Raw genomic sequence first — 22,351 nt, forward strand, 5'->3', positions numbered from 1 at the left:
GGGGAGGGCAAGACCACGCCTCATCATATCCAGGTGCCCACAGTAAGTGAGGGTAGCCTGATTTGAATTGTTTATAGCTGTTTACACACCAACCCACGCAAGTTCCTGCTTCATGCTTTCCGCCTTTGTCTTCTTAGAAATGGAACCTTAACTAAAATGCAGAAGTTCAAAGACTGTGAAGACCCAGCTTCCGTACTCACTCTGGCTGGTCCATCACAGGAACCTTGGGGTCCCAGTTTCATGAGTACATGAACCTTACTTCTCCATGAAACAGAAAGTTGGGTCTGCCTTTCGGAGAGCCCTCTATGAGCCAAGGCTTGGTAGGTAATCCTCATGAATGTTTCAAACTTCATTCCTTTCATTGTGGTGGGAGAGAAGCCAACTGGAAAATGGCTCTAAAAGGGAACATTATAATTTCTCTGGGCTGCTGATCTGGCTTTCATTTCTAGAACCCCAAAGACCCAGTGGACCTTTATGTCCATAGTTGTCATTTTGGTCACAAGATGATAATAATAACTTCCATTCTTCGAGAATTGCATTGGTTTCAAAGTGTATTTATTTGCCTAAAAACATTCAATGGGCACCTACAATGATCCAGGCTCTTTGCCGGGCACTGAGGATACAAAAGTGAGCAATATCTGCTCCCTGTCCCCAAAAAGGTCACAGAGTATAGTTGGGGACAGTCTCAGGAGGCCAGATAATACCTTCCTAGGTGACACAAAAGCTTGTCCATGATACAGAGGCAGTCATGGCGGGGGCGGTACTCGGGTACTCAGGGAGGTGGTAGGGGGAGGTCAATTCATCAGCTGGATGTGGGGAAGGCTCCAACGCCTACCTCATTTCATGACTTTTCATAAGAACACTGCGAGGTGGGCTCAGAAAGTTCTTGTTATTGCCATTTTAGGGATAAGACTGTTGGGGCTCAGAAAGGTTAAATAACTTGACTAAGGTCACACAGCCAGTAAGTGACAGAGGAAAGATTCGAACCTCCACTTCTCTTCCCTCTCTACTCTGCAGTCTCTTCATTCATTCTTTATTCACACCCTCATTCGCTCACAGCTTATTCAGTGCTTGTCATGGTCCAAGCACTATGTGCTAGGCATGGGGCTTCACAGGGAGGGAGATGGGTGAAGTCTCCGCCCTTACAAGTTCACAGGTTAATGGGGGAAACATAGACATTATAAGCCAGGGTCTTGAAGGAAACAGCCGAGAGACTGAGGTAGAGGAGCCAACTACATGATCTGGGAAGGTGGTCAGGCACAATTTGCTGAGGCGGTGACATTTAACCTGAGACCTGAAGGATGAGGAAGAGCCAGCTGTATGAAGTCCCTGGGGACATGTGTGATGTCCTGTTCCTAAACCTACTCTGGGTCTATTGGGTAGAAACTATGATATTCAGGTACAAAAGTGCACAAGGACTCTATCGGGTCCTGATTTTCTATAATGCCGTGTCTCGGCGTCTGAACACAAGCCTGCGTGTCTCTTGTCTCTGGGGTCCCTGAATCTCTGTGGGTAGAAGGCAGACGTCATGAGACCCACACCCTACGCCAAGGCGGGGGAGGGGCAGGAAACAGAAAGAGGCCTTTGCAGAATCAGCAGAGCTGGTTGGGTGGGGGAAACTTCAGAGCGGGACAGACTTAGGTTCAATTTCTGGCCCTGCTGTGCCCATGTTTTGTCACATTTAAAATGGGCACAAAAATACCCAGCTGGCGTGGCTCTGTAAGGCTTCAGTACATGGCTGTGTGCTGGGCACATGGGAAGCACTCGGTGCATATGAGAAGGAGGAGAATTACATTCCAAATCATATTAGTGGGATTGCCTTCCCCAGTAGGGCCCAAGCCCGGCCTCCTCTCAGAAACGAAAGCGCAGAACTGAACCTAGGAGGTTTTAGGTAGCATCAGGAGTGAGAAGATGCAGGCTGAATCCTCCTGCCCTACTTTACTTATGTATGGATCTTAGGAGAGAGCAACATGACCCTGGATAGGTCATTTTGCTTCTCTGTGAGAGCTTTGTTCTCAGGAGGCTGGATAAATGTTCACACCTGCCCCTCGGTGGGTCCCACTCCTTTACTCTCAAGAGGAGGCCGGAGGTCAGGGCCTGCATTTCGGGCGCCTGCTCAGTTCTAATGTTTTTACATGTCCCCAAGATCCCTGTGTGGGGCTCCCACAGAGAGGAGAAGGCTGCAGACACCCGGGGACGTGCTGGCTTGTGCTCGTGGCCCCGTGGGAAGGAGGATGCTCCTCTCTCTGATCCCCTCCTGAGAAAGAGGAACCTGTGGTCTGACATAGGCTGAACCAGCCAGAACAGGAACCAGGGCCTCCTGAAGCATAGGTCACTGTGAGTCCTTGGCTCTGGGCTTCTGTTTTTCAGGTTGAGTCCCAGAAGAGGACCTACTCAGGGGCAGCTCAGTCACTTGGAACCTTCGTACTCCTCCCAGCTGCCCAAGGAGGCTGCCTGCCTTTAGACATCCCAGGCCTTTGCCCAGTCTGCCTGGCAGAGCTGATCTAGTCTCAACAAGGGCCCAAGGCCCTTGGGGAGCACCCTGGTAGGTTCCATCAGGGGACAGACTGAGACGCACCACCATCCACTTTCATCCATGTCAACTGGGGCTGGACATTGGAAAAAGCTGCCTATTGTTGCTGCCATGGTTGCTATTATTATTAGAAAGGGAAACTGCGTTCAGAGAGGTTAAGTGACTTGCCCAAGGTCACACAGGGAGTCCGCTAGCTGCTGGAGACAATGAGATTTGAGGCCCATGCCCCAAGAGAACACCAACACATTGTTACAGCAATCTCTATCCCCCTGCCACCCACCTCAAATACACACTCGACTTGGACTCAGTAGTAAGCAAAAGCATTTTTAAAATGTATGTATTTCTTTTCTAAAAGCACTTTAAGATCCAGTGCTTAATTATGTTTCTGGCTCCCACACCTACAAAGAAGTTGTCCTGTAGATCTGTGCGGTCCTGGATGGTAGCCAGTGGCCACCTATGGCTCGTGAGCCCTTGAGATGTGGCCAGTCTGAACCGAGACGTGCTGTGAGTGCAAACCGCACACTGGATTCCAAAGACGTGATATGAAAAAAAGGATGTAAAAATCTCATTCATAATTTTTATATCAATGACATGTGGAAATAATATGCTAGACATACATTAATCCCACCTGTTTCTCTTTGCTTATTTTTAATGTGGCTGTTAGGACATTCAAAATGGCGTATGTGGAGTTGCAATTGTGGCTCACGTCCTGTTTCAACTGGTGTGATATGGTCCTGCTGCTGGGAGGACGAGGTCATGCTGGGACGGGGAACCAGAGCAAGGAGGCAGGATGGCCTCGCTGGGCAGATGTCGTTTACGTCTCAGGTAAGTTTTCCCAGGGAGACTGCATAGATGGGGCTGGAAGCTCTGGCTGGACACAGAACGTCAGTTCCACTGCATTCAAACCTAAGGCCCGCAGTCCAAGGCCAAGCCATGGACTTTGGAACCAGAGAGTTCCAAGCTCTGCACCACCATCTACTCTCTGTGTGACCTTGGACTAGTTACTCAGCTCTGCGCTTCCATTTTCTCATCTGTAAAATGGAAATACAGCATAGAGCCTCCTAGGAGGTCGGTCCTAAGAAGGTTCAATGAGGCAAAGTGGCTACAGCACCTCACATGGTACTCGGCACCATCAGAGCTCCAGAAGTCTAGATAATAAATATAAGTCATTACGATGTTAAAGTGTATCCCAGAGACCAGGATAATTTGGTTTTGGATTAATAGTGTTTGGGATCTGCCCTTTGGATGCCCCAGCTGGCCTGTCCTCACTCACCTGGTCCATGGGTAGAAATGGGCAGGTTGGCGGTTGGCACGTATGGACGTAGCGGCCTCAGCAGTGGTTGGGCCCCGCGTCTTGTCAGCCAGGCTCTGCTCAATGGCCATCTGGACCAGCTCGTCCTCACTCAGGCTGCTGTACAGACTGTACTCCTCATGCCCAATGGCACGCTGTGTGCCCCGAGCACTGATCTCCGCGGCCATCCTCTTGCCCCGCTCACCTCCGCCACCAGAACAGACACTCAGTGGAGAGGATGAGGCATCAGATCAGCAAACCCTGTGTGGGAGGAGACCAAAACCATCCTGGTCACTAACGGTTTTGCAAAATAGCTATGTTTACCCACATGGAAGGCTGTGCCTTCTTCTGGCAATCACACAGCCATTTTGTATCCATTCATTTTGTCATATGATTCACTCAACCACTCATTCACCTACACATCCATCCATCTACTCACCTGTATAACCATCCATCTTACCATCCACCCATCTGTCCATTTACTCTGCCTCCCATGTAGTCATCTGTCTGCCTCCTCATGCATTTATCCACCCTCCCCTCTGTCCACTTACCCTTCCAGTTATCCAGCCATCTAATCACCTATCTATTCATGCTCCTAGCTGTCCACTCATCTATGTATGCAACCATCCAACATTCACCCATTCCTCCATTATCCACCCTCTGATCTACCTGTCTATCCACCTATCCATCCATTTATCCATCCATCCATTTATCCATCCACCTGTCTATACATCCACCTATCTAACCAACCACCCACTCACCCACGATTCATTTTTTCCTGTCCAGACAGCCTATGTACACATGCACCATTAACTGGGAGACTACCTACTAACCACCACTCTGTGTCAGGCATTCTTCTAAGAACTGATGATACAATTTTCTCAACAGACAAAAATGCCTGCCCCCACGGAGCTCACCCAACACCGCGTACATTCCTTCCTTCCAATTACCCAACGTCTTATCCCAGCATTTCTCCATTCCTCTGCACTGGGCTAGCGCTGAGAATATTAGAGATGAATCAGACACAAGCCCGTTACTTAAGATCCCATGATCTAGTTAAAATTGATCGTTAATGTGCCATGTTAATTCCAGGGACTCTTCTCTAAAAGAAAAGAAAAGAAAAGAAAATGCCTCAAGGAGAAAATGCCTCTGTGTATAGAGCTCAGCATTAGTTGAGTCAATTGCTTTTACGAAGTAGAATCAGCTAAGCCTGATTTTCATTTTGACTGGCTGACAGGCAGTGTGACTGCAGGTCAGCGGATTTTAGCACTGGCTGAGCACTAGGATCATGTGAAGTCTTTTAAAAAATACCCCAAATACCAGTATTATAATTTGGTTTGCTCGGCAAACGTTCACCCCCTCGCTGGAGGCAGAGTATCCCCCCTCCCTTCCCTATTGAGACTGGGTTTGGCCGTGCACCTGACTTGCTCTGGGCAATAAATGTTGGTGGACATGGTTAAGCAGCTGCTTGACTTCTGCACTGGGGTTTGTTCTTCTGCCAAGACTTTTCCCCTGGAGCCAGTGCCCTTAGCTGGGCCCCAAGGGAACCTCCCTGGGGGCAGCCTGTGCCCAACCTGCACAGAGGACCCCTGTCCTGTCAGGACCTGCAGCCTCAGCGCATGAGAATAAATGCTTACTATTTGGAGTGTTTTGTTATGCAGCATTCTTGTGGCTCTAGTTAAATGATACCCCAAAGACTAGGCCAGGCACTTTACCCGTAGGATATATAAATGGCCAAGAACCAGAGGTAAGGGTGCTTACCTTCCTATGTGTTTGGGGGAAATTCAATTTAAGACCCCAATGCAATACCAGTTTCCATCCCTCAGAATGGCTTAAGTGAAAAAGACGGGAAATTGCAAGCGTTGGGGAGGATATGCAGCAACTGGAACGTTCACCCTCTTTGGAGGAGTGTCAAACGGTGAAACCACTTTGGAAAATCAATGGCATTGGCTAACGCTGAATGTACACATGTCCTGTAACCCCAGAATCCCACTCCGAGCTCTTTGTCCAGGTGAATTACGTAATATGATCAACGAAAGGTAAGTGCAAGAATATTTATAGCCGTGCTATGCTATTCGTAATAAAACCAACTGGAAACTGCCGAATGTTTATCAACAGTTAACGACTACATTGTGTATATTCAGGTGATGGACAGTACGTACTAATGAAACAGACAAACTACCACTACATACAACAGGATGAGACGCACAAACCACAGGGAGAAAAAGAAGTCAGGTAACAAACATAGGTACATGATTCAATTTATATAAAGTTCAAGAACAAGCAACACTAAATTGCAGTGATAGAAGTCAGAAGAGTGGTTACCTTTGGGGGCATGATAGATGCTCGTGCTGTGTAACCTTGGCCAAGTCCCTGTACCTCTCTGGGCCTCTATGTTCTTAATGCAAAAGGGGGGTTTGGGCCAGAAGGTTTCGAAGGGCTTTTCGAGTTCTGAAGCTTCTAGAACTCAATGAGACATTTGCTTTAGCTCTGTGCTATTGAACTCCCAAACTCTGTCCCTGGGGGTCCCCTGTGGCAACTGCAACAGGTCCACTCCATGTATAGAGAGCTTAGCATTCTACATGGAGGAAACCAGGCAGGAGTGGAAGGAGCTTAGATATGGATATCAGAAACCCTAAGCTCTAGTTTCATTCTGCAACTTCCTACCTATGTGACCTTGGTCAAGTCACTTCCTTTCTCTGGGCCTCAGTTCCTTTATCAGTGAAAATGGGAATGAGACAACCCACTTCACCACGCTGTAAGCACAAAACATGAGCTGCAGCATGGGTAAAGCAAGCATTGGATGGGAACCCCTCCAGCCCCTCACCCCAAAGCAGCTGTTGGCCCCAGGTATGGGCTGATCTGAGGCATATGACCAGCACTCAGCTGTGGTGCCCTTCCCTAACCAGAGACCTGTGGGAAGTGAAGGCAGCCAGGTGATGGTCATCTGCAGCCAATTCCAGACTTGCCAGGACCTTCCTTGTGGATCTAATGGCATCCAGAGCCTTTTCCATTTGTCAGTTATTTCATGACATTGCCCTGACAACAGCCCTAGAAGGGAAGAACGTTTTTTATTGAATTAACTTATTAATTCTCCAACACCTCCATTCTTTCCATAAGGACTTGATGTTTCCATTTTACAGATGAGTCAATTAAGGGTCAGGAAGGGGAAGGGAAAGGTTTGCAAGATGACAGACAGCTAGAAAGTTGGGAGTTAGAGCCCAGTCTTCCTAACTCAAATCGGTGCTTCTTCTGGGAATTCCAGGAGCACTGATCTGAGTAACTGGCACACACGGATCTGAGCGAGTGGGGACAATATCACTATCCTCGTTCAGCCTGGCCTCCTGGTCTATACCTGTGCAATGGGCACAACATGAAGGTCTCTGTCCACTCAGATGGATGAGGTGGCGGTTGACCTTGAAGGGACCTTGAGGGAGAGGGTCCCTGCCTTTGAGAAGGTAAACTCCCCTACCCCACTGTGGGCATGGCCATCTCTTGCTTTTCCCACTCAGATCCTCAGGTTTTGAGGGTCCTTGAGTAAGTTGCCCACCTTTAGAATCTTCGTGTGCAAAATGGAGACACTAATAAGGGGTTGGTGGTAGAATCAAGAGGGCTTGAGTGTGCACAGGCTTACTGCTGGGCCTGGTGTGATACCAGGCTGCTTCAGGAGGGATTCCCCATCACTGGGCCTATGCAATTCTAGGCTGGGGGTGCCTGCCAGGGACACTGGAGGCCTCCCCCCGGAGGTGGGTAGGCTAGTTCAGCCTTAGCATGAGGGGGCAGCTATGAAACAGTCTGTGGGGTCAGCTTGACCAGTTTCAAATCAGCTTTGACAGTTATTAGCTGTGTGGCCTCTTAGAATCTTAACTTCTCCACCTGTAAAATGGGCATAAAAAGAGCACCTATGTCATGGCGAGATGAGTGTGGGGTGGGAGGTAGACACCTTGGGTGATGTCTTGCCTCTCTTTCGACCTCAGTTTCCCTTCATCTTCATGCTGTCAAGCTTGATTTCTGAGGGCTGGGCCAAGTCCTAGGCCTGAGCCCTGGAGAGAGGCCAGCAGTCTCAAGAGACCCTCTGGGAGGCTGAGTGGGACAAAAAATAACCTTTCCCAGGGAAAGCAGGAGTGCAGAGGGCCTTGCCCAGTCAAGGCCTGCAGAGGGAGTGGTGCTCAAGTGGGGCCAATCCAAACAGGCGAGACTGGGCCCACCCCTGGGGCCTCCAGAGGCCCCTCTATTGCCTCCTTTGCAGCATTCCAAACACTGGCTCCAGGGGAGCCCCCACCCCTCCCAGGAAGCATCTGCAAAAGGAGGGTAACAGTGGCTGTGATAGGGTTCCCTGAGTTAACACATGTAAAGCACTCAGAACAGTGCTCTTCTAAGTTGGCCTTAGTTTTTGCCTCTGTGAAATGAGCATAGGAACATGCCCCCTTACAGAGCTGCGGTGAGGATTAAATAATAGCATTTGAAAAAGTGGTCCTTCCTCCCCCCAGTTCCTTCCCCTCCCCACAAATTCAGGCTCACCAACATCCAGAGTCTGCCTGCGAACTGGCAGTTGGGTCTGGCTCCAGTTAACGGGTTGGGGTCTCTGTGGCTGTTTGAGGGGCTGCAGTAGGAGGAGTGGCTCCCTGGATGTCTTATCAAAACACTGGGGGTTGGGGGCATGGTTGGGAGAACCGGAGAAAAGAAGGGGACACACCAAGCTTCCCCTCAGCCAGGGACTTGGGTCAGGAAGGTGAGCCTGGAGAAGCCACTTCCCATTCTCAGGCTGTTTGCAGATGGAGCCAGTATTGCTACTCATTGGCTTTCCCTTCCCTCCCCTCTTTGCCCCTCCCTTCCCTTCCTTCCCTGCGTCATCTCCTGGCTAGTTATACTTCCAGACACAGTTCTTGCATCTCCTCCACCAGGAAGCCTCCCTGATTTGATGATTGAGGTTTTCCTGAGCTTCCTCCAAGGGCACCCCTCACATTCTGTTGCTCTAACTGCCTTCCTTGGACTTGTCTCCCCATAGAGTCAAGAAACTTCTGAAGATCAGGACTGTGTTACATTCATGGCATAACCCCGACATAACCCAAGGACAGGTACACAGCAGATGTTTAATAAATCCTGGATAGATAGGTGAATGAATGATAGGGTCAAACCTTGGAAACAGCATTCGTGGAGATTACTGCACGTGGCAGATGACATAGCCACTGGTGTCTGACTGCCTGGGTTCAGCCCTGGTTCTGCCACCTACTGGCTGTGTGATGGGGAGCAGGTTACTCCCACCCTCAGTGCCTCACTCTGCCCATCTGTGAAATGGAGATAATAAGAGCATCTGGCCGATAGAGGTGTTGTCAAATGAAAAGAGGTAAACATGTAAATGAGGAGGAGGGCACTCAGCACCCAGCTGGTGGCCCATGACAATCTGCTGATGTCATCCCCTGGCTCCCAGGATGTTGCGATTGTCTTCTCTGACCCATCTCTGCTTAGACACTGTACTTGGAATTCTTTCCCAGTTGGCAGTTTCCAAGGGGCCCCAGTGGGAGGGAGTTAGATAGTCCCACCCTCTCCTCCACTTAGAAAGAGCGACAGTGAAAGCGACTGCAGCCCACCTTCTCTTGCCAGCTAAGGTCACGATGTGAAGCGATGAGAAGCTGTGACTGTCAGCCCGCAGGCTATTCTGGCCAGCCACTCCGGAGCCTGCAGAGCCCCACTCAGGGTCAGGAATGGGGTCAGAGCTCAGGAAGGAAGGAGATCTCCATGCCCTCCCAACCCAGCCTGGCGGGCAGGCAGGATTTGCCAGCCACTTCCAAATTCTCCACTCCCCCAACCCCTGCTGCCGCCTCCTCCCTTCCTGCTGTTGTGACCTGCGGTCCTAGGGACATTGGAAGGATCCACAGCCCGGTCCACCCCGCTCCTTCTAATCCTGGGCTTGAATTTACGTACAAGGTGACCACCTACCAATGTCAGTAGTGGAGGTTCAGTGAGCACGCAGTTCATTTGACAGTGCTGAGATCTCAGGACGCGCTAAGTACTTCAGTTAGGGCCCGCTGGCGTCTTTTAGGTGTGAGTGTGGCCTGCTCAGTGGGGCTCCTGTGCAAAGCACTATGGTTCAGACCTTCAGACACGACAACAGGTACTTGGAGAACCATGACCATAATGCCCCCGTGCAGTCAGTGAATCTATGCACTCAAGTTGTTCATTTGAGCCACATGATAAAACTGTGTAAGGGTATTGTTCCCATTTTACAGCTGAGGAAAATGAGGCACACCTGGGCGAAACTGACATGAAAAAGACTAGAAGCTACGTCTTCTGACTTCGTGCCTAGTCCTCATCCATGGACCTAACAGCACACTCCAGGTGTTTTGTGAGCTTTGAGTAAAGGCCCAAGTTAAACTGAAAACAATATACATAGTATTCAAAAAGATTACATATATGTGTATATAATGTACATATATAATATATATACTTATCTATCTATCTATCCCAAAAGTTTCAAGGTCTCCCAAACGTCACACGATCCTTAGCCTGAGGCGCTCCTGAGAACTGGCTACTTGGGCTAGCATTGGGCCAGGTGAGGAAGTGGGGAACTGACCTGGGCTATTCCTTGGCCCCCAGGGTCCCCAACCCCATCCTTTGAAATGCCCAGTAAGTTTATATCGAAACATCATTCTGATGTGCTCTTCCCCCAGGATCCAGGAGGCTCCTAGGATATCTAAGGAAACACTTCCAGTTGGAGGGCCCGTGGCAATAATCTATTACATTCTTCTCTTCCCTTCCTGGGTCCTATTACTTTAAAACCGAAACCATAAAAATGGCTGGTGCTTGTGGGTCCCTGCACTGTTTTCTGGCCACTTTCCTGCACTGCACCATTTGACCTTCAATCCCTGGGGAAGGGATGAGTAAGATTCTTCCCATTGCCTAGATGGTGTGACTGAGGCCCAGATTGTCAGTGGCAGAGCGGGTTGAGACCAAGTCTGACTGCCCCTTTTTCATCAGACCCTCTGACAACGAATATTTGGGCAGTGGCCAGGGGTTACTCTGCAAGCTTCTGCTCTGGTTAAGGCGTGGGCCGGCCTTGCGGGGAGGGAGAGTGGAATCCAGGCCACCTCCCTGGACACCCCCAGAGGGGTCCAGGTCAAAGCCCCAGCGTGGGCCTTTGCAGTGGAGTAGTGCTGGCAGGCCTCTGGCTGCTGGTGTCCAGGGCCTCACAGCTGCTGGGAGTTTAAGCCTTTTGTCCAGACTCTAAAGATTCTAGAAAAGCCCCTCCCAGCGTCACTAATCCCAGACTTTGATGCTGGTTACAAAGCTCATGGCTTCCCTCAGGCTCCCGGACCTTAGGCTTCTGAGGGGGCCAAGGTTGCTGGATGTTACAGGGTGGATCTGCTCAGGGCTGCAGGCCTCAGCTGACCCCACAATGCAAGCTCTTCTCCCCACTGGCTGGAGGGGAAGCTGAGGCCCAGAGAGGGGCTGTGACTGGCCTAAGTTCACCCAGGTAGGAGGTGATGGCCAGGGATTTAAACCTATCCAAAGCTGGCTCTGCTCCCACTCACCACGCCCTGGGACACTCTGTGCCAAGTGTATGGTGGGGGTGAGGGGAGGAGCCAGACTCCCTCCATAATGGAGGTGCCATGAGTACCAGTGAAGAAAAGCATCCATGAATGTCAAGTTTTCATTTTATTTCATTTTATTTCCCAAGCCATTGAATCTCCAGGTCCATGGGTCACCTTCATCTCAGCCTCCCAAGTGGAGGGTACCTCTGGCCCTGCAGGGGGCTGGCCCTTCTCTCAGGCCCTGGGCTGGCCCGAGCACAGCTAGCCCCCGCCCACGCCCCTCCTGGCCCATCTCCCTGTCCTTCTCCTGCTGCAGCCAGACCCATCAGTGGGGCTTGGCTACATGTAGGTCTGGACACAGCATTCCAGGCCCCTTACCCAGTTTCTGCCCAGGGCTCAGCGAATGCCAGACTCTGACATCTGTGCCAACAGCCTGGGGTGGCAGTGAGGAGGGTTGGGGCTTGCCAAGGTCTGAGCTTTCAACAGCACTGCCTCTGGGTCTCTAGAGCCCAAGTGCAGCCTTGCCCAGCCCTGTTCTGGGCACCAGGACAACATGGCCCCTCACCTTGGCTCCTGGGTGGCAAAGGGTTCTAGAAGCTCTAGCTCCAGGCTGCAGAGTGGGAAGGGTCCAAAGGGGCAGGGCTGCCCTCCCAAGCCCCTTTCTCACCTGGGCCCAACTGCGGGACTGGCTGCAAATCTTTTCACAGAGATCACACCAAAATCAGCTAGGATCTTTCTTCTTTCTGTCCTCCACCCCGCTTTTCCTCCCGTTATTTAAATCTTTTTCTTCTCCTCTCTCTGCTTTCCTTATCTTTCCTCTCTTTTCCACTCCTCTCTTCTGTGTCTTTTTCTTTAGAAAATTCAGGCAGCTTAGGAGTCACTTTACTTTTATACCATCACTACCTCTCCCAAAGAGTTCCCTCAATTGCAAAGCTCCTAACGACTTCATTTATATTGCTGGGCATTAATTAATCCAAAAGAAGGTGCGAAGGATGAGAAGTAAAGATACAAATCAGTCCTGTGACAGCCACCTCCTCCAGGCAGCCTGACTCTCTGCAGCTCAGAAATGGAAGGACATTGGGCGGGCCCAGGGATATTTTTGTGTCTCCTTCGGGAAGATTCTCTTGGATCCAGCCTGTCCACCATATACAGTCATCTTATGATGCCCTGGCTGTGCCAGGGACAGGTCTGTTTATTGCTGTGTTGGTGTCCTGGGAGGCCGCCGGAGACCGTGACTTTGAATGTGGCACCAGCGGCCAATAGGCCAAATGGCCAGGATTTGATTGCGTGCTTCAACATCCCCTAGCTGTCTGGCTTTAGGAAAGACCCTTAACCTCTCAGAAGCTCAGTTTCCCCATCTGGAAAGTGGGAGAAACAATCACCTCTAACTCTGACTTCCCCGAGAGAGTCAGTGAGAGAAATCACCACAAGCGCTGTGCTCAGTGCCTGGCTCATAGGACGTGCTCAGTGAATGCTCATGGGTGTTGATTGTGTTGTCAATTGTAAGGTCACCGGCAGTGGATAATATGGGGCTCCTTCCCCAGGGAGGAGGAAGAGGCTGCCCGCTCCCCCATGAGGCACTCCATTCGGGTAAGAATGGATGATGTAAATGAGAATGATGCCAGCTCTGGAGGCTCTTGCCAGCTCCTTGAGGAGGCCATGCTGTAAACAGGAGTGCTACCAGCTGTCGGGACCCATCCAAGTGTTTTGGAAGTGACTGGAGCATCTGCCACTGGCTGCCTCGCTGTGTTCTGCCCCCGCCTCTGATGGCAGAGGTGAGGGCTGTGGCTGGTGTGCTGGTCCCAGGTGACTCTGCCTGGGCCCCTGTGAAGGCCCTCAAGCCCCTGCCTCATGCACGAGCTTTCCCTTCAGGGAGGCTACTCTCTGGTGTGTGTGTGTGTGTGTGTGTGTGTGTGTCGAGGCGGGGACGAGTGGTTGGCCCCTACTCAGCCTCAGGTCTCCATCATTTACCTGTCTTCCTAAGAGGCCCCGCCTCCCTGCGTCCTCCTTCTAGTCCATCCCCCGCCCCTTGGTTTCCTGAGGAGCTACCTGAAGTCAGATCCCGCCTTCACCCCCATCCCCAACCCCATGTATCCGCTCAGAAACAATTAGAATATGTCCCATCCTCTTACCTGGCCTGGGGAGAGCTGCATTTGCCTCTTGTTCCCCTGCCAGCTTCACCCCCACTTCTCACCTTCATGGCCCTTTGCCACAGCCACTCTGCACTTCCCACCAATACCCAGACCCACCTTGACCTATCTGCCTTTGCCGACCTGAAGGTCCCTCTCCCGACCACTCTGCCTGATGACAACCCATCTGTCCTTTCAAAGGCCATCTCTTCCTTGAATTTGTCCTCATGCTTACACACACACACACACACACACACGCACACGCACACGGTATTCTCACATCTCTGCATTCCCACGTAACATTTTGCATTCTTTACACTGAGCCATAGTTTTTGTTTCCAGATTCCATTTCATCTCCTAAATCCCAAGCCATTGCAGGTACAGCCCATGGCACCTTGCTTGCTGTTGCACCCACAATACTGGGCACATGTAGACACTCCATAAATGTCACATGAAATGGACGCCCCCATGCATGAAAATATCTATTCAACCAACCTACAAGCATTTCTGAAAGCCATTTGTCTGACACATACTGCCCAAGGCCTATGAACCAACAATAGCATCTTTGATAACTGCTTTTGCATTTCCATTTTTAGAAGTGCACAGCAGAGTGATATGCTGAGCAAGAGTCCTCCAGAAGAATGGGTAAGTACAGGCAAACGGCTGATTCTATGTCCCCCAAATCCAAAATGAAAGTCACTACCATGCTTTATAATTCAAAAGCATAGGAGAGAGAGGGAGAAAGTAGTTGGACTGAAAGAGGTTCTGAATAAGCACCACAGTGGTAAGCACTAGCCAGCCAAACACTCTCTCTTGAGATCTGTATAAGAAAGTTGAAAGCATGCATTACCTGTTAGGCTCTGAAACAAGGGGACCGTTCGGGGATAATAAAAAGGATTTGCTTGAGGGTGTCTTAGTTCAGCACATGCCCCCAGAGTGTTTCTTCTGCCCTGGCCCTGAGCTTCTGGCGGCTCTGCCTGGCAGCTCTGAAACACTCTCCTTTGAAGCAGGGAGTTTATTTCGGGCCCACCGCATGACCAATGATGGCAAGCCAAACTATAAGATGTTATGAATCTCAGATTTCCTGTTTGAAGATTGCATGGAGGAAGCCGTGGTCCTGCCTTCAGCTCCGGCAGCGTGTATCAGTTACGGACTTCACTTCAGAGAGCATCTCGGAGCCGTGGCCCTCCTGGGACGTCATCACTTGTAATCCTTGACATGGAGGCCATATATGGGTATGTTTCTGGAACTTCCCCGGGAGGGAGTGAGAAGGGAGAGAGATGCAGACAGAGACAGGAAAAGAGAACAGAGAGAAAGAGCTGGGAGATAAAGAGACGAGAACAAGGGCAAAAGACAGTGTGGGAGAGATGAGAAGAGGAAAGAGAATGAAGAAAAAAGAGGAACAATGGAAAGAGATGTTGGAGAGAAAGAAGGAAGAGGATGGAGAAAAGAGAGTGAGAGGATAAGAATAAATGTACAGAAGAAAGGAAGAAAAGAAAATTGGGAAAAACGGGGAAGACAAAAGGAGAGAGAAATTGTGATTGTCTAAGAGATGAAAACGGAGAGAGAAACTGGAGTAAAAGAGGAATAGGAGAGAAAGACAGTATGGACTGGAAGAAAGGAGAGAGAGAGAGAGAGAGAGAGAGAGAGAGAGAGAGAGAGAGAGAGAGAGAGAGAAAGAGAGAGAGAGAGAGAAAGAGAGAGAGAGAGAGAGAAGCAAATGGGAGAGAGAGGGAGGGAAGAGAGATAAAAAGGATGGAGACAGGAAGGGTGGGAAAGAGAGAGAAAGAAGGGAGATTGAGAGCTATCTATAGAGAAAGGGGGGGGAAGGAAGGAAGGCAGGAAGGAAGATGGGCTGAATGAGAGAGAAGGAAAGAGACAGGAAGAGAGGGATGAAAGTATTCAGCATAAATGACCTTAGCAGAGCCTGCCATTTGGAGGTACCAGGGATCCAGCTGCTGGATGCTGTGGATGAGGCACACACACACACACACACACACACACACACGCATGGGGGCAAGCCCTGGGCAGAGGCACACACTGGAAGGGAACCCTTCCTCCAGGGCAAGGGAGGAATATCCCCTGTTTCTGCCATTGCTTGAATGGCGCAGAATGTCAGCATCAGGTGACAAAGGCAACACACACAGTCACTTGCATTGAGCACCCAGGAGCGTGCACTGAGTGTTCCAGGAGCTTAAACACCGATATGTGCCTCCAGATCTCAGGCCAGAGTCGGCGGCCTTGGTCCATTCCTCTCAGTGGAAAACAATTTCAGTTTCAAAGGCCCATACCCCTTGGAGGATATTGGATTTATGATTTATCAACTCAGACTCAGGAGAATTCAGGATGCCTTCAGACTCACATGGAATATTCCACTTGAAAATAAATCTCAGTGAATACAGGGTTCCCTGGTGTTAGGCCAAGGTTCTGGAGGTCTTATCTGGTCCTGAGGGCGGGAGGACATGATAAGTCCCGGGCTGTGTCCCAGCTACTCTGGCACCTGCCGAATCATGTATTGCCCCTGCTGGGACAGGTCCCTTAGGCTACTGGGGCTGGGCTGCCCTCAAGGTTAGACCACATGCCACGGTGGGGGTGCAAGAGAAGAGCGGAGAGGGGTTGTCCTCTTTATTGTTGGGGGTTTTCCTCAACAGTAAGAAGTTCTAGTGCGCTCCGTGGGGTGATCCCAGGGGTCCAGCTGCTTGCATGGACTCCACAACGAAGATGGGGCATAGGTCCCTCTGCTCTCTATCTCTCACAGAACCCTCCCCAGGTATGGCTTTCTCAGGTGGTCCTCTGCCTTGCTTCTCCCTTACAGTCCAGACAAACCTCTTAAAGTTGAGGGTGCTGGGGAAACTCACTTTCCAAATCCTGCTGCCTTATGCCTGTAGTCCACTTTCGCAAATCAAGAGCTCAAATTGTGGGGGAAGAGTCACAGGGAACAGAAAGTGCACTAGGGGTGGATGGCAGGGAAGGGGGCTGGCCACACACACTTTGACTAAAAATGGTGACATCACCCCACTGCACTCACACAACCTTCCCAGCAAGTGCTATCATCAACCTATTTCACAGATGAGGAAACCGAGGCTCAAAGAGATCGGGGAGTGTGTCCGTAGTCCCACAATGTTAAGTGACGGCTTAGATCTAAACAAGGTCTGCCTGACACGAAGCCAGTGCTTTGGCCACAGCTCTGTTCCCCATAACATGAGGGATCCAAATGTTGGTGCAGCACAAGGGGCGTCCCAAGTCTACGAATACAAACTGGGGACTAAGTGCTTTTCCCCTGATCCTCAGCTCACCCCATTCAGGAGGCTTGATGCTGTGGGTCCAAGTGCACACAGCCTGAGACAAAGACAGTTTGGGCCACTGCTGCTATCACAGGTGGCTCACCTCCACAATGAATAGGTTCGGTGAACTCAGCAGTTCCCAGCTCTAGCTGCACATTAGAACCCTGTTAAACTTACCTCCACCTGCCTCTACCCCAGAGATTCTGATTTGCTTCATCTGAGTCAAGGCCCAAATAGCACTGATTTTTAAAAACTTTTTATTCAAGTATAATGCACCCCCACCCACAGAAAAATACACATATAAATGTACTGCTCAATGGGTTTTCACAAACTGAACACACCCCGCATCTAAATCAAAGAGAGAATATTACCAGCACCCAGAACCCCCCTTTTGCTCCCTGCCCCCCTTGCTGCACCACCACCAACCAACTCCTGCCACGGGGACCACCTTCCTGACTTCTAGCAGCACAGGTTGTTCTGAACTTCACATGAATGGAACACAGCTGTGTCTTTTTTCATTCAACAGTATATTGTGAAATTTGCCCATATTGTTTCATGTAGTTACGGATTGTGCCTTCTCACTGCTGTGTAGTATTCCACGTTACGACTATGTCACAATTTCACCGTTCTATTGTTGGTGGACATTTGGGTAGTTCCCAGTTCGGGGCAATTATGACTAGTGCAGCAATGAACATTCTAGTACACGTCTTCTGGTGAATCTATGTACCCATTTCTATGGGGTAGACGTCTAAGATGGGCCTCGCTGGGTCATAGGACAGGTGTATGTTCAGCTTTGGCTAAACTGCTAGCAGTTTCCCAGAGTTATGGTACCACCTTCCATTCTCATCAGCCACATACAAGAGTTCCAGGCGCTCCGTGTCCTCACCAGCGCTTGACACGTTCCATTTTTTCTCATATTATCCATTCTGATGGGCATTCGTGGTATCTTGTTTCATTTGTAATTTGCATGTCCCTAATGACAAATTACATTGAGCACCTGAGAAGGCTTGGCCTCAGAGACCTCCGGAGCCCTGGTACAGGCCCCGGAGTTGGTCCTGTGGAACAGGCCTCCAAGGAAGGTTTTTATGGGGACAGAGAGTGTCAAATAAGGGGTATTTGCAGAGGCAGAAACCAAACAGGGGTCAAGAAGGGTGTGGCCACCAAGGGAAAGCTCCCGGACTCACACGTGGCCCCAGAAGGGCTCTGCTCTCCTGGTCCTAACTAGGCCCTTTACTTATTGCATATTTATTTATCATGAGTTTAGTGCCTGTCTCTCCCACCTAGGATGGTCTTTCTGTTCCCTGCTGTGTGCCAGTGCCTACAACAATGCCTGGCACATGCTGTGTTTCCCCGAAACTAAGACCTAGCCAGACAATCAGCTCTAACATGTCTTTTGGAGCAAAAATTAATATAAGACCCGGTCTTCATATTATATTACATTATATTATATTATATTATATTGTATTGTATTGTATTGTATTGTATTGAATTGTATTGTATTATATTATATTATATTATAAATTATATTTATTATATTATTTTATATTGTATTATATAAGACCTGGGCCTATATTATAGTAAAATGAGACCGGGTCTTACATTAATTTTTGCTCCAAAAGATGCATTAGGGCTGATTGTCCGGCTAGGTCTTATTTTCAGGGAAACACGGTATCTGCCACGTTTCAGCTTGGCTCTTGGCCACACACACACACACACACACACACACACACACACACACACACACACCAGGCCTCTCCTTTCCAGTCTTCCCACCATACTTATTTCAATCTGAATTCCCATGAATAAAGCTGTGTATTTGAGTGTGTGTGCGTGCGCGCGCGCATGCAGTTCCCTGAGCCCCACACCTAGTAGGGCCCAGAGAGAGAGCCCTTACCGCCATATTTTCCTAATGACAGGGATACCTCTTCCAGTGAGGGGGGTGGGTGGGGTGGCAGGAGCTGGGATGTGGGTCAGTGCCAACTGCTGGGACAGCTCTGACCCAGTAATGAAATATCACCCACTAAAATAAGCACCCCTGCGGCCTCGGTGTCCTGGCCCTCAGCCCTGGCTGCCTCTTGGTATCAGTTTATTTGGGTTTCAAGAGATGAAGAGGAACAGACGAGATACTGATCCTCATCCTGGGCAGGTTCTGGAGGAGACACAGAGCAGACGGCGGGGAAAAGGGAGGGCAGACAAAGGCCCCAAGTCCTGGGAGGGAGGCAGGCACATCTATGGAAAGGGAAGCAGAGGAGTGAGGAGAAGCCGGAGAGAAGTCTTGACCCCTCTTTCTTTCTTTAAAATGGGACCTGTGCCATCTGGGGTATGGTAGACTGAGAGTGCCATTCTTCTGGAGCATTCAGGAACCACCTCCCCAATCTCCCAGCTCAGGGGTCAAGGCAAACTTCAGGGAGAGAAGACAGACAGTGTTTCCATTTACAGGGAGCACAGGGAGGGCGTAACCCTCACCCGTCTGATGGGAGAGAAGAGCAGACCAGCCTCATGCCCTATGACACCCTGGATGTGGGCTGATACCATTAGGATCAGGTATCACCACCCAGCAGGGCCCCTGGGGACTGGTAAGGGGCCACCTGACCCTGGCCTTGTTCTCTCCAGCATTCCACATGCATGTAAAGGGCTGAACAGGGGTATCTTATAGGGTTTTCGTCAACATTAGCGGGTCTGAGGTGCAAACTCCATCGTGCGACACTCTTTGCAGCCAGCTGGAGCCTTCCTGGTCATGACTGACCCTCCAGACAAGAGTGACCAGGATGGAGCAACCAGACAGGAAGAAATGGTAGGGCCTCAGCCAGCCTTACAGCCCCTGCTCTAAATCCCACGCCCCCTCTTGCAAATCTCCAACCATCCAGGTTATCACGCTGCACACTCCTGGGCTCAGCCCGTGGGGAAGGAGCCATCTGCAGCAGAAACCCCGCAGCCCCAGCGCCATCGGCCGTGAGCTCTGACTTTCTCCAGTGAGTGTCTCGGCCCTGGAGGTGTCCAGGGCTTGATGGGGACATGCTTGGCCAGCCCTGTGCAGACACTATCTTCCTTGCTGGGAGATGCCACCCAAGTGTAATCACAGCACCACCCCATCCTGTTTCCAGCATGGGCATAGATGTCAGATAACCCCAGCTAGTCCCCACTTGCTGCACCTCCCTGGATCTCTGCCTCATCTTCTGAGAACGGGGAGTGACTACTCCTCTCCCCCATGGCTGTTAGGGGGTTAAACGAGGATCAAACGGCCTACCTAGGGCTCAGCGCTCAGGAGACGTCCATGCTCATCCATGGACCTCTTCTTCCTGACCTGCCAAATGCTGGGGCCATGCAGTTGGGGGTAGCATCTCCTGTAGGGCAGGCAGGTCAGTTGTCCAGGGGGTCTTGGGCTGTTCCCACCTGGAGGCTGCTGGCTCTACCAGCTGGCTGGGTCACTTGGCCTCTCCAGGGCTTGGTCTTGCCATGCCTGAGTCACCCTTGGGAACTCAGGAACGATGTTAAACCCTGAGTGTCCCGTATCCCAAGTTAGCTGCTGGGAACAGGTTTCCCATGGACATAGACATGTTTACAGCAGAGCTGGGAGCTTTCATTACCCTTCAGCTGGAGGGAGAGGCCTCTCCCCCACAAGATGAGCCTGTAGCAGGCCCACCTTCCTTCCCAGGGACCAGCCACTGGCTGTGGGACACTGCATGTCCTGCTGGATGCAGCAGCTTCTGGCTGGCCCTCTGCCATCTGCACAGAGCTGGGGCCAGGTCACAGGCCATTCCCTCCATAACTGCGATGGAGGTGGGAAGGCAGAGGCCCCGCGAATGCAGTCTCTGGCCCGGCCCTAGAGACAGAGCTCACAGGAGCAAAGCTGCCTCTCCAGATATCAGCTGTCACCCATTTGGCACCTCTGCAGGGACAGCCAGCTGAAGGACAGCTGACTGCACTTAGGCTTCAGTTTTCACCTCGGCCTTGCTCCTCAGGGAATCCAAGTGACCAGTGACGTGGCATCACAAAGATGTCAGCCAGATCTGGCACGCCTGGGGAGGCCCTGGCTTGCTCTGGTGAGGGGCCAGGGTTCCAGGTGTGGGACAGGGCTGGGAATGTAGGGGCTGGATCAGGGGTCCCAACGTCCTGGGGGTAAGAGGGATGGGCAGACACCCCCGTTTTTCAGCCCCTGCTGGGATCCAGACACTTGCATGAGCATGCTGTGAGGGAGCCATTATCATCCTCATGAAGGAACAGAGGCCCTCCTGGGACTTGCCTGAACTCAGTGATGGTGGCATCTCCTCCCACACAGAACTGAACGAGCAGAGAGCAAAGCATGTTGGAACTGGGGTGTCCTTGGGGTTCGTCTACTCTAGCGTCCTTCTTCTGAGGAAAGGGAAACTGAGCCTGAAGAATGAGGAGCTTGGTGAGGCTTTGCAGAAGCCACAGCTTCCAGAAATCCATTCAGTGTTTTTCCATAGTTCTCCCGCAGCTTACAGTGTGATCTTAGTGACCGATAATCACTTCGTGCCATAGACCCTAAAACCCAGGTTGTGGGGCAATTGGCAGGAACCCCACCACACTGGAGGGGGACGAGCCCAGAAGACAGGCTAGACTTCCTCATGGACTCATTCAAGATGTCTCTACCCCTGGAGACTCCCAGAAATGCTCGGGGGTGGGGAGGTTGGGGTTTGCAATAGACCACAAGCTTTGGTGAACAGTCTGAGACGTCAAGCACAGGAAATTTGGCTGTCAGTATCATTGTATCTCCTTATTCCCATTCCAGAAGGTCAGGCTGGGGTCATTCCCAGAACAGATTCACTGGTAAGGTGACTGCCCCAGACATCCCTGTGGAGCCCAGTAGCTAAGAGCCCAGACTCTGGAGTCATCTGTCAGCTCTACCACTTGATAGCTGTGTGACCTTGGACAACTTACTTAACCTCTCTGAACCTTGGCTTCTTGTCTATAAAATGGGAGGCTGAGGGAACTGACAGTACCCATGCCTTATAGGAAGGTTGCAATGATTAAAAATATATACATTTATTTTTTATAATATATGTGTATATGTATATATGAATAAAGACCTATAAATGATAGACGTTGTTACACCTTAAACCTCCTGCTAGAGATGGAGGGGATGGTGGTTTGTTGGAAACAATGGTTCTTAACTGAAGATAATTTCTCCCCAGGAGACATTTGACAATTCCTGGAGACATTTTCGTAGCCACAACTGAGGGTGGGGGTTGCTACTGGCATCTCGCAGGTGGAAGCTAGGGATGCCTCTGTATGTACTATGGTGAACAGATCAGGCTCCCCAATGTAGAATCCACAGTCTAAGTGTCCACGGTGCCGCTGTGGAGAAAGCCTGGCTGGGGGGCTGGTGTGCAGAGGGAGGAGGGCCTGTGGGAGTAGAACGAGGTCCACACGAGGGGCGGAGGGGAAGGGGTAGGCTCTCTCTTTCCGTCCCAGAGAGCGGCTGTGGATTTCAGGAATAGCTGCTGTCAGGACGGCCAGGCATTTGGATTTCAAATGTCCTGTGACTGTTACAGGGGTGACTCACTGAACAGGGCTCGTAAAGCAGCCCTGAAGGTCCTGGCAGAGGGAAATGCAGCCAT

General features: G+C 50.7%; 1 protein-coding gene across 6 annotated transcripts in view; it reads right to left on the reverse strand.

The window, feature by feature from the left end:
* Nucleotides 1-15,126, reverse strand: part of ASB2 (ankyrin repeat and SOCS box containing 2) — a 40,678-nt gene extending 25,552 nt beyond the window's left edge. For 2 of the 6 annotated variants that reach the window (XM_081047600.1, XM_081047602.1), the window contains exons 1-3: nt 14,336-15,120; nt 6,738-6,863; nt 3,807-4,085 (exon numbers count right to left, since the gene is read on the reverse strand). In XM_081047600.1, the coding sequence (XP_080903726.1) occupies nt 3,807-4,012 (206 nt within the window). In that variant the 5' untranslated portion in view covers nt 4,013-4,085; nt 6,738-6,863; nt 14,336-15,120. Of the gene's footprint in view, nt 1-3,806; nt 4,086-4,741; nt 4,823-6,737; nt 6,864-14,335 lie in introns of all 6 variants that reach the window. The other 4 variants (XM_081047604.1, XM_081047603.1, XM_081047601.1 and 1 more) reach the window with 3 other exon arrangements.
* Between the last annotated feature and the right edge of the window lie 7,225 nt (nt 15,127-22,351).

This window comes from Rhinolophus hipposideros (assembly GCF_964194185.1).
Source record: "Rhinolophus hipposideros genome assembly, chromosome: 5".
In the NCBI taxonomy this organism is placed as follows: Eukaryota; Metazoa; Chordata; class Mammalia; order Chiroptera; family Rhinolophidae; genus Rhinolophus; species Rhinolophus hipposideros.